Source organism: Tympanuchus pallidicinctus, unplaced genomic scaffold (assembly GCF_026119805.1).
Source record: "Tympanuchus pallidicinctus isolate F22 unplaced genomic scaffold, pur_lepc_1.0 scaffold12, whole genome shotgun sequence".
Lineage (NCBI taxonomy): Eukaryota > Metazoa > Chordata > Aves > Galliformes > Phasianidae > Tympanuchus > Tympanuchus pallidicinctus.
The window spans coordinates 3,116,866-3,129,867 of record NW_026294637.1 but is presented as its reverse complement, the minus strand read 5'-3'; the positions used below and the strand labels follow the sequence as shown (position 1 = coordinate 3,129,867).

The 13,002-nt window shown below is 40.5% G+C and overlaps 1 protein-coding gene across 7 annotated transcripts in view; it reads right to left on the bottom strand.

Annotated features, from left to right (window-relative positions):
* ADAMTS17 (ADAM metallopeptidase with thrombospondin type 1 motif 17) overlaps window positions 1-13,002 on the bottom strand; it is a 166,766-nt gene that overhangs the window by 131,547 nt on the left and 22,217 nt on the right. For 6 of the 7 annotated variants that reach the window (XM_052672570.1, XM_052672566.1, XM_052672567.1 and 3 more), the window contains 3 exons: window positions 9,806-9,978; window positions 1,148-1,231; window positions 421-578 (listed from right to left, as the gene is read on the bottom strand). In XM_052672570.1, coding sequence (XP_052528530.1) covers window positions 421-578; window positions 1,148-1,231; window positions 9,806-9,978 — 415 coding nt within the window. The remainder of the gene's footprint in view (window positions 1-420; window positions 579-1,147; window positions 1,232-9,805; window positions 9,979-13,002) is intronic. The other variant, XM_052672573.1, reaches the window with a different exon arrangement.

Here is a 13,002-nt window from a genome sequence, read left to right as displayed (position 1 = left end):
AATTTAAGGTGCTTGTTCTTACCCACAGTCTCAACTTGGCAGCTTCTTTCTTGTAGGATGAAGACCTGTGTCTTCCTAAACCTCACCTCTTTTCCACTTCTACCACCTGATCTAAGAAAAAGGTATCACCCTTTTTCTATCACCCTTTTTCTACAGGGTTCTACAGACATGTCTTAACTGTATCCTGACTATGACATGCTATCAAGACAACTGTGATAAAGCTTTTGCACAGTAGTGTTAAGTATACAAAAAACAAAACACTTCACCTGAAGCATCTGAGCCCTCCAAACAGCACATAGGCAGCAAACATATCATAATCAATGGATCTTTTTCTCGGATAAACTGCTGAACCAGATGATCCCAACACAGACTACAGGCCAGTATTGCTTAAGGAAACCGACAAACCTAGCCTCATTATACCTGGTTACAAAAACTGCAGCATCCACAGGAGGGGTGTCATCCCTCGCACCAGGAACCTGGTTGTTACCAAGGTATTTTGCTCCACCATATTCTTCATTTTGCCAGTGACAAAAGCTCTCCAGAGACCTCTCTCCATGATGCCCAATAGATAACTTGGCCTTTTGTATAGAAAGGGATACAAAAGAACAAATATTCATCACAGTGTTTACAAAATCATTATACCTCTGATAAAAAAAGAAAACACCAAACAACTGAGGATCAAATACACAAACATTAGAAAATGAAAAAGCATGAAACCAACTTCACCTGCGAGGGTGAAGTAGGAGCTTCATAATCCACATTGACCTCTGCCATTTCATATACAGAACAAATTCCATCAGCCGGCAGCAGTCACAAGCTTCAAAGTCTCCTAAATCAGGCATTTTTATTTTTGATCCCAGAGCCATATAATTTTTCTAACAATTAACTCCTGAGATTGTCTCACAACTATAAGCAAAGGTTTTTCAGAAAGGCTACATAAGAGGACTGCAGTTCCTCCCACTTCTGTGGCCCCTTGTACTTCCATCTGTAACACTACCTAGCGTAGCAGGGCACACACTAGTTACATTTTGTGATCCTGTGGCCAAGCATCCCATAATTCTCACCCACGCAGGACACAGATCCTGCTCTGCCTGTAAAACTACAGTAGTACAGTTATAGCAGAGGGTAAAAATGAATCAGAACTCACAGGTCGACTGCGAAGTAGGACTAGTTTTGTCACTCGAATGCTGACTTTAATTCCAAGGCTCTGATGTTGAAACATGTTGTACACCTGTTAAAGTGCAAAGAAAACATCTACAGTACATCAGTAACAATGCCAAGATGTAGTAGCAGTTAAAAGCACTATAACTGAAGTTAGACAGTTCTCCTTCACAATCCTGACCCAAACTGAAACCAAACGGGTTGTGCCACTACAATAAAGAATTTTAAGAGCTACTGTATTGCTACTCTAACAGTTCCACACGCTACAGTGTAGCTTACAAAAATACAGTACATTTGTTCCTTCTATACAGCATTTGGCTTCATCAACTGACCAGCTTGTAACAGACTAATCTGAGTGAGATTCAGCATTCGGGGACAGAAACATTAGAAAACAAACAAAATTGATGAAAAAGAACCCATAATCTAGTTGAAAAAAGAAAGATACCTTTAATTGAACTGGATGAGAGAGAACATAATTGCTGAGTAATGAAGTAAAGAAATATTTCAAAGGAACTCTAAACATAAAGTCTCAAGAACATTATGAAGCACCCAACTAACATGGATCTTTAGCATTTAAATATCAGAGATATCTGAATACAAGATGAAATAATGGTGTGTTTTAGACTTCAGGAAATAGAATGGAAAAGCAATTTCCCTCTGTTATTTTCATATCTTACATAAGAAGAGAATAGTAATAAGGCAGCACATAATGACACAAGCCTCAGGAAATACAAAAATAGCACCGGAAACTACCTTACTACTTTCTCCAGATTTTGCATTCCAGCTCAGATACTTCGTGCCATTTCTATAGATTAGAACATAAGATGATGCCAGAATTTTATTTCACTATTTCTTTGTGTACAAATCACTGATCACATTGTATCAAAAAAGAAAAAGATGAATGAGAGGTTCATTTTAAAAAGGTTTAAAATACCCCATAATAACTTTTGGATGAACATTGCATTCCCTTCTCAATCAATCAATCGGTCAAATCAAGACCACTGAAGAGAGCCTAAGCAGAGGCTACAGGACTCAGCCCCAGGTAAGCTGCATTTCCCACTCATGTCTCATTTGCCTAGAAATGTCACAAAGGCCCAGTGAACTTCATACAAAACACTCAAGATGTGAACATATTTTGGATATTGTGTTTTCAACACTAGCTATTTTTCTTATTTGTGCAAATACTCAGGAATCCGTTCAGTGTAAGAGAGTTCTTAAGCACTTTAGTGTTCGGAATGGGATTTAATCACACTCTTAAATGTTTCCTATAATTTAGGCACAGATTTCAAGACAGACGCTGCTCAGTATTTGACCCACTGACCTTCAGCATGAGCACAATGAGCCATTTATCTGCCCTGCGGTCGGTATACAAACGCACAAAGTGCTGGTACTATTTACTTACCTCAGGGGTACGTGGGTAGAGAAGCTGAGGCCTCTCACTACTGACTCGAGGAGAGTTGGGTGGGGGGAGTAAACTTCATACTTACAGAGAAGGGCTCTGACAGTTGACCTATCTATAAAGGGAGAGCTGGCTATTCAGTTGAGTGAGTCAGTGGGGCACTGAGCTGATCAAGTCAGTCTCTCACGCACCACTAGAGAGGCTAATGAATATTTGCCATGATCCTGTGACGGATGCTTTTGATTTGCCTAGCTCACTCGCTGCTTGCTCTGAGCATCCTTTAAAGTTTCTAGGCATAAAATAGCAGTATAGCAGATAAGAACTTATCAGTAAACCTAATGGATTATGAGCTTTCCATCAAAAGAGACAAGCTGCCTGCCTCTAGACCCTGCACAGATAGATCCAAACGCCACTGACTTCAAAAGGTAGTTTTCACTGACAGAACCTGCACCGTGTAACCCAGTTGCTGGAAAATGTATCTTGTCATTTCCAAAGTTGTCAGTCCCTCATTCTTTTCTCTTCTCCATCCAAAGGTTAATTTAATTCTATTTGTATTTGCATCTACCAGCGACTGGAGAAGCACTGGACACAATTGGCAATAGCACAAAAATGGATACTAAACAAAAAAGTCACTTTCTATGCAAAAGAGGCTTTTGTCGGCATGTTTATTCAAGATTTACATGCTGATTTTCTTAAATGGATGCCAAAGAAGCCCTGCAGTCATGGTGGTATTTGTTATGCAGCAGGAACAATCATCTTTCACTCTATTAAGAGATTCTGGTAGAAGTGGCTGTTCTACTTCAGTACAACCAAAGCATTTAAACATTATGCCACCTAGGGAGGAGATAGAGCCTTTCTTATCAGAAGTCTGGCAGCGTTCCTTTATTCCCCTACTCTAAATGCCTCAGAGACTGAACAAGACCTTTCAATCCATGGGCTTTGACTGGATTAAAAGGGAGAGACAGAAGTTTGTTTTAGTGCAGTAAGACCAGTTCCTATATACTTTTAATCAGTACTTTAATGCACGTACAAATAAATATACTGCAAATTGCCTAACATCACAGTGCTGAGCTTAAAACCTTTGATAGTGACAGATCGCTCATTATCACTGAAGAATAAATTTGGGTGTATTGGCAAGAAGGGTTTATTCCCCTACACATTAGCCTAACAGATAAAACCCTAAACTGTCTCAAAGCATTGTGTTTAAGTCTAGAAGGAACCTCACTGAGAAAGCGACCAGTCCTTAAATGACTTGACAAAGAAGTACAAGACTAAGTTCAGTACAAGTGAATCACTGACGTTTTGGCTGCACATTGACAACATCAAATCAGACTGTTCAAGGTAGGTTGTGACCATTATTATGGAGCCCAAGAGTCCATTTGAAATAAAAATTCATAGGTCTTTCCTGCTTGAAATCAGACCCCATTGTGGCAATGACCACCTTCTGTCCTTCTCCTCTAGCCTACAAGAAAATCATTCAACAGGTTAAAGTCTGTCCACGCAAAGCAACCAACTGGCTACCATCAGCACACGAGCTAACAGGACCATGTGAGATGGCTGAGATAATCGGTACCAGGGGAGGAGGAATGGCATTTCCCAGTGCAGATGTTCTCAAGATTTATTGCTGCACAAACAGCATGAATTTATAGAGACTGACTCATAGACTCCTCCCTTCCCACTTGCAATACCATGGGCCACCCTTCCCCAAGCTTGCAAATGCATTATCACATCCTTGTGGCCATGGGAAAATAAAGAGTATTTGGGGTATTTTAGAACCTTTTAATTAAATGAGACAGCTGGAAAAAGAAGTCAGCTGCATGAAACCCACTAACAGTTTGCTAAACTCTGCCATGGAACAAAATCCAAAAGTTACTGGTTTAGGTTACCACTGCAGCACCAGAGAGCAGTTCAGCTGGGACAGAAAGTTCTTGCTCACTGGACTGAAGGATGTGATGAAAAACTGTCAATGCAGCTGAAACAGTCACAAGCACCAGTTACCCTGTTGAATGTAAACCATTAGTATAACTTCCATTCTACGAAGCCCAGATAAAGTACTTTGTGAACAGGCATGGTAGAGTCTTAGAAAACAGAACAATGCAAGAAGAGTTGCAGCAGAAAAAGAGTAAAGCTTATCTGACATCTCCCTTCGTACATATTTCCCTGACACAGCCCTAATGCAAAGAATGCCCTAGAGAAAAGAATGAAGCCCAAATCATCTTTCTTCTCCTCCTCCTTCTCCATCTGCATTCCTCCTGCCCTTCTTTCTCTTTATAGTTTTGACATCGGCAGAACAGAATAAATGCAGTTTTAGCACAAGCAGTTCAGACCTGCCCCAGCACGCAGAAAGTGCGACCCAGACATGAGGAATTGGGCTAAGAGAGGAACTAAATTACATTAGTATAATTTTTTTTTTAAATTCTCAAGAGCTTCCTCTGCAGGTGGATGGTAGGAGGGAGGCGCATGTGTTCAGTCAGATGTTCAGCACAACAACCCTGAGGGTGAATTGCCTTTTTTTTTTTTTTTTTATTGAATTCCCCCACCACATTCTTCTTCCTTTTCCTCTACCTCCCCCCGCCACCCTCAAACCTTGCATTCAAGCTCCAGCCTTCCCACTCCATTGGCTGCTGGAAGATATTTGGACAGCAGGAGCATTGGTTGCGTTACTGAAGCTGTCTTTTAATTGTTTTGAAAAGCACTATAGGATTTCTAACATCTACCTGAAGCCAAGATTTCAAATTTCCCTATTAAACATTATAAAGAAGGGCACATTCATTTTCTTTATAAGATACAGTTGATTTATTTATTTTTTTTTTAATGTTGGGACTGCTGCAGAGAAATTTGCAGAAAGCGATCAAATATCCATGCCTTATTCCCTTACGTTCCATTCCAATCATGAAATTTCTAGATCAGAACAAGAGAGCTGATTTTCAGCAGCAGCTCTTTTACGTGCCAGCCCCCAGGAGCATGGAGATGTAAATCTATCAATACGTGCATGATAATGTTTTTTATCTTCTTGTAACTTCAACATAGAAAAAACTCTCAAAGGGAAAATCTAAGATGAAAAACAAGCAGTGGAATCTTAAAGAAGGCTTCAGAGAGTAAAGCAGTATTACTCCTCAAGAATAACATAAAAACTTTCCCTCTTAATTGCATCTATAAGATCACTAATCTCAAGTTACTGCTTGCTTCTGCAGAGGGCTTTCACACTGATCACACAGCTTAGAAACAGCTGCAGGAAAACCTAACACACAGTCAAGTATAGCAACTTATCCCTGCATCCCTGGGTGCTCTGCTCTCTCAGAAAAAGGCACGTTCAGTTATTCCAAAGCTCCAAAAATGCACTTTTATCTAAGAATCCCAAGGCCAAACAAAGCAACTATTAAACTACTATGCCAAAGGCTCTATTTGTGAAGACCTGCCTCAGTAGAGGCCAGTATACCTGTCTAAGAGGACAGAATCTCCTTCTAGCCTTATCGGCCACTTCTCACAGACAAAAAAAAACCGACCAAACAAACAAAAACACAAAAGCAGAAAACTGCAAGAAAACTGCACACTTAATCTTTCAGAACCTGCTCCAAAAATACAGTTCTGTGAGCAGATTCAGAGAAACAGGAGAGAGACAATGCACTGACATCTCCCAGCTGTAAGCAGAGAAGCCTCAAGTTCAGTTCCCGCTCATACATGACAGAGTACTTCAGAGCAAAATCCTTCTGTCATCTGGGAAAAGCTGTCATACAGCTTCAAATATTAGTTTATTAAATGGAAGGGCTCGCATCTCAACAATGACATTCAGAAATAACAAGTAAGCATAATGTGAATCTATTCTCTATTCAGGGGGGATGGTCAGAACTGCAGAGCATCATTAAATAACACATCACCATTTCTTCCATGAAGCTCCACCTGCTATTTCTGGATTGCAGAAGAGTTTTGCTTTTTTTCCCCTTAGGAATTTCTTCCCACATCTCCCCCACACCCCAGATTTTCATTCACCAAAGGAGCAATAAAACACTATTTTGTAATTTTTTGTAGTTTTCTCTTTCAGAAATTCTTGTAACATAAATAGATATTAAATACTTGAAGGCAGATCACTTTGCTTGAAATGTCTATAAATATAAAATGCATTAATAAGACCTCTTAATGCTTGTTTTGTGGTTTGACAGTAAATGTAATGGCTTATAGAGAGGACTTAATATACCCCTGACCAGTAAGGTTCTGTTTGCTTAAATGCAAGCCTTCAAGCCAAAATTAACATTCTGGTTTCTTTTAGAGGCAGCCCGCCATCCTGCAGCGTAGCTGAATAAGCATTGCCTAATATCATGGGGCAAATCCTGTCCCCCAGCTAAAGTGTCACAGAAGGCTGACAGAAATCTATTGAGGCAGGCAGCAAGCAGAGGTCCCCAGCAGCCTGGCCTTTGCTGCATGGTTACAGAGAGCACAACTGACACTGTATCAAAGAAATCAGGAGGATTTTCCCAAAGAAACACAGTTGTCATGTCCCTTGAACAGTAATTTTATGAACAAGGAGCTGACACGCACAGATCTGTCACGTCTAGTTTGAGCACTACCCAAAGAGCGTGGCTGAAAGATCAGCTAAGGCTTACCTGAGCCACATCTCTCTTCCTAAAATACATTTTCTAAATTATTCTTCAGCCCCTTTTGATAGTGTGAAGATCTGCTTTCATTATGGCTAATGGAATGCTAAAATTCTCTTTGATTTCCTCAAATTTCACCTTGTTTTATAGCATCATAAAAAAGATTCATGCAATTACGTGATCTACGTGTTTGCCAATTATTATTCCTCAGTATCTTCTGAGCTTTCTGTCCTTTCTCAACCACTTTCCTCAGGAAGGAGAAGCCCTGAAAGGTACTCAGCTTCCACAAGTGTGGGAAAGCAGGTGGGCAGACAGAGATAAAGGACACAGTCAGTGCCTCTATGAAGGCTGAGAAGCTGGAACAAATTCAAATCCTACCAGACATCAGAAGAACCACATGGATGAACCCCCAGGAGCAATGACTTAACAGTGGGAAGCATTTCAGCTGGACTTTGCACCTTAGGAGATATCAAATAAATGTATCCTCAGCCAATACTTTTCATCCATGTGCACTCTCTGATGTCTAATAAATGGCTGAGCTCACACTAAAGCATCAAAACTTAGCTTACAAGTCTATCAGCTAAATCCATTAGAAATTAAGCTTCAGCAGTTGTTTAGAAAACAGGCCTAGAGGTTCCAACCCATCAGCATATCCTCATATGCAAAGTCACACCTAGCAAGAGCAAGCTGATGTTACTGAGGTGTACTACAGGACTTCTCAGACTGGACAGAGAGCAGCATTTGTGGCCAGTTCTAGTTTAGGACTTAGCCTCTCAGTGTACTTAAATGTAATGATTTTGAGAGAAAGGCAAAAATACATGGAAGACAGAGATACATTAACGTCTACACTGAAAGAATGGATCTTTTGGTATTAGAACAATCAAGACATGATTAGGCTTAAGATTTAAGAGCTCTCACAGCCACAGCGATATGAGTCCTGACAGAACTGGCAGGCACAATGGCAATGGTTTATTAGCACAAGGACAAAACATGGAAGAGCCAATTTCAGGAGAACCCCTGGGTTCCCAGTGCAAACAAAAGATATTCACCCACCCCTGAGGAGGTCCCAGCATCTCACACATGGAAGAAACTCTGACCTGACACATGCATTACATCTAAGTGTGCATCAGGCTACAAAGTGACTTAAGAAGCTGACTTGTTCAGAGATGAACTTACTTCTGGTCAGCTCACTGCAAAGCTAATATGTGAATTTAGAAGTGTGGGAGACGAAGACTTTGAGAAGAATAAGGCTCTTGTGCCCCTAGCAAATACATCCTTAAGCACAGGAAAGCCAGCAGAACCTGAAAGGATGGTCACAAGAATGCATTTGCTGAAAGAAGACATTTCCTACAAACCAATCCAACTAAATCGAGGAACGCAATGATGTCCTATTAAGTGACTACTGTCACAGCATGCCAAATGGCAAAATAAAAGGTAGAGGAAGGGACAGAGAAGCAGCTCATTAATGGAAAAGACTAGTTAGAAATAAAATACTTGCTTAATCAGCAAAGTATTTCACTACAGGAGGGCTCCCTCACACCAGTGCTTGGTGAAGAAATATAAGACCTCTTAAAAAGCTCTGCTGTCCCCTGGCTGGGCTAGGCACTGAGCAGCTGTCATTCATCTCTTCATTTGGAAGCATAATCAGTCAATTACTGTTAAGATCTGGGTTTGCTGTTTTGGTTTTTTTTCCCCAAGCCAATTTACTGCTCATGAACAACAACAGAGCTGTAGTCAGGAGAATGAACTGTGCCCGGATTTTACAATAGCATGGGCACAGGCATACAAACTTCCTTCAAGATTTCCTTGAGCAAGTGCCTCTGGAAGGACCCCTGCTGTCTCTAAGCAGAGTTTTCAGCATCCACATCTAATTTGGCAGTTATCTTTTTATTGCCACTGCCAACAAGTGAGTGAGCAAGCATCCACTGTGAGAGATTTTGTGTTTCCTTGCTAGCTGAGGGTGAGTACTTCTAGGACAGCTAACAAATTAACACCCACACTGCACATGCACTCAGAACTTTGAAAAGCTCTTGCCACTCGTGGGAGATTTCCTGCAGAATTGGCTGGTAGTTTGGTATTGAGTTTGACATGGTTTTTTTTTTTTTTTTACATGTCAAGGAAGGCAGCATTTTTATTATGTAAAAACCTGGGCTAGGTACTGTCCCTAAAAGACTTCAAGTCAAGCTAGTTCATCTGCAGTAAATCAATACAAATCTCTTGTCATCAGTAACAATTTGACTGCCTCTTACAACAAACACACACTGGGAAATATAATCTTTAGAAAATGATGATAATAAAGAAAATAAGAAACATATCAGGTGAGACCATTTATCCATTCTGGGAACTTCCCTTCCAACGTAAACTACAGGAGTACAAAAATATGGCAGAACACACCACTCCTGAATAACCATGGAATGCTTCCCAAATGAAAAATCCCAAGGTCAGTTTCAGAATAGCTTTCGTATTGTAATGTCATTGGAATCACACAGATGAGGGAGAAGTGAGATGTAACACGAGAAAAATAAAACCCTTCCTCATACCTCCAAGTCAAAACAGTTGCCCAGTACAGTCGCCAAGAAAGCCAGCTTTAACCTACCCTAGATAAAATCCGTTTACTCCTGCTGCTTCTTTTGACAATAAAGTGCATACTCACCATATTCATAACTGTGAGGATGAATCTTTGGGCAGCCTCTGCACCGTGGTATTGGACCATATCAGCATCTGCCACCACCAAAGTTTCTACCGTGTACTCATTGGTCAGCCGAATGGCGTTTCTTCTCTCCCTCCAGTCACTGGTTGATTTCATCTTCTTTTGCCTCTTCTTTTCTAAAAGAAAAAAAATCTATCAGGGAATTCTATAGCTGGCAAGTCACAGTAAAATGTTTATGTTCTTTTCAGCAAACAGGCTTAAGGAAATTCAGATTTCAATGACATTTAATTAAAAAGTTATTTGCTTATTTTAATCTGCAACTTACACGTTCCGCTGCACGTACTTTTTTTTTTTTAGTAGATCTATATGAAATCACTAGATTTCATGAAAACATGAAAGAGGATGGAAAAAAAATTCAAAACAGAAAAGAATTAGCTGTAATTCAAACCAAGAAGTCAGGCACTTACAAAAATTTCAGAGATTGAAAGTCCTGCTTGTGGAAAAAAAAAAAACAAACAACATTCCACAACAATGTAATTCCACTACAAGCTGTAAGAAAGGGAAAGTCCCCTGAAGAAAACTTCAGGATAGGAGAGTCTACTGTGGGATACAACACACTGCAGAATTTGCAGGCTGTTCTAAGCCAAGGAAGTTGTAAAATATTCCTGGAGCCAGTATTTCAATCAGCTCCATTCTAACTTGCTACCAGCGTTACTATAGCAATTTAACAGAACACAGAGTATGACACTTCACAGAACAGACAGTATGACAAAGATGATGCTCTAATCACTTTTTTTTTTTTCTTTAAATTCAGGTTGTTTTGGAACACGTGTTATTGGCCAACTGCAGAAGTCTCTGGATAAAACCCAGAAGTGCAGAGGGTCAGGCTAGATAAGAGCGTTTCAAGCTTTCTTTGCTCATTTGTTGCTATTGGCATGAGCACCAGCACCAGCAGCTGCAGTCATTGGCCACCTACGTGCAGAGAGCTCACGTGCCTCTTTATTGTGGCACAAATACCAAAAGCAGGGAACCTCTAAACGAGATGATCCTTATTGGTCTTAAGTTATAAGAATCTGTAAGTATGACCCACGCTGAGGACTGCAAAATAAAGCATTACGTCATCTACTGCTAACACAAAAATTAAAGCACATCAGTTAGGTTAAACCTCCTCTCCTCCAAAATGAGAGATTAATACATTAGTAAGTCGTCCTGTTCCAAATTGAAAGGTGAATGAACTGTTTCACAGCTCAAAGGCAGATGTGCAAAGCAGTTGAGACATTAACTGCTCATGAAAGGAGAAATCAAGTTCAGATCTGAAGTTGTATCAACTCCATCTCAGTCACAAGAAATATAATCATGTTTTCAATTGTAAAATGAAAGAAAAGCAAATGAAGTCATTAAAACAAATGTATTTTACAGAAAAAATACAAATGCCAAGGCTTCACAGAAATTATATCTGCTTATTGCTCAGTCTGCAGCATGCTATGGATAAGATACTGACACTGCTGTTAGCACCAATTTCTCCCAGTGAAAAAGGGAGCAGAACATAGAAAAGGTCCCATAACGCTGTAAAGGTAACAGTCAACACAAAAGCGACACAGGATAAATCATTCTGGATGATCAGACAGATACCTCATCTCATTACACATGCTGCTTGTTTCCTAAAGCATTTAGTCCCTTTTTAGTTTTCTGCAGACTTATTTTGAGACCTTCTCTTAGTAAGCAGCACAAACAAGGGGCACTGATCTAAGCTCAGCGATCCCACAGCCTATTTACCAGCTGTCTCACATAATTCCATTTGAATTTCCCAACCTGGTAGATGCTCTAGCATCCAGATCCCCAATTTCCCAGACCTCCTGGCATTCAAGGTGACCATCTCTACCAGTTGTAGCTGTCCCAGAGCCATGCTGAAATGGACACTGTCATTTTATCCCATTTCCTGACTTGTCAATAGACACATTTGCATTCCAACCCTGTTCTCAGTTGTCTAGCAGTTATTCCAGCATTGCTCTGTACGTGCTTTTGTGCCCAAGGCATCAGCTGTCAACACTTGGTATATATTTTAAACTGAGACAACGACTATGAAATTTGATTTCAATGTTTTGAAAAAGGGTTTGGAAATATTCCCCCTGGGTCAGACAAGACAGACAGGAGCCTCTCGACAAAAGGAAAAAGAATCCTGAGGTGCTCATAAATAATGGGAGCTCGAATCAAAGATTAAAATTATCAAGTTTCAAGGCTTCTTTCGACAAGGACTGCAGACAAAGCTGCCTCAGAACAGGGAATCTGCATATTTCTAAGCGCTCAAGAAAGGCAAAAAAATAAACCATAGAAAGACGTGAAACAGAGATGATTTCAACTTCTGTGAAATACCCCCATGCTCTTCTGTTTTGTTCTTCATTCTGTTCCACTCTATTTGTGGGCCCATACCTCCCTCCTTCTGCAGAACTGCATCTTTCGCTGCAGGATTTTCAAGGTTATCATTTAAATAATGGGGAGGTGCAGGGTGGGTTTGGAAATCAGAGAAGCAGAAGATCATTCCAGTAAGAACAGACTCTCCAGGTGTTGCTGCTGCCAACCAGAACCTTCTTGGAAACAGCAAAATTCCTCCATCAAATTCTTGCTTTGCTAACTCGCTGCTGTTTTCAGCTGGTATAGATCTCTTCCCTCCAGAGAATCTTGCTCTTATGAGGATCTAGGCCTTCATTTAAATAAGTCTCAGTCTAACCTTGAATATGTAATGAAAAAGTGCTTTAATTGAAGAAAACAAGATTAGAGCCCTCACAGTTGCCACTTCAAAAATTTATCTTTGAAAAGAAACCGCTTTGTCTGCAAGGAAGCCACTGTGCCAGACTGCAATTTGCATTCTGTGGAGAAAAGGTCATGCCATGGTCATTTGCCATGCAATTGCCTGGTGCAGTCCCTTCTCTGGAGGCAGATGAGAGCACTGGCAAGGCTTGGCCCATTGCACTCAACTCCTCTTTGGAGAAAGCAGCTGCATAACACTAAAGTGTGATTTCTGGAAAGCAGCAGCAAAGGGACCTCTGGCAAATTGCTGGGGAGTCTCGGTTCACACAAAGCCTCTGGACTCCATCCCTTTGTGAGTTTTACTTGAAATTGTGGATTGGCTGCTTTCCACTGGGTGGCAGGGATTAGAACTTGTGTGTGGAAAACTACCACCCCACAGGCTCAGCTAGAAA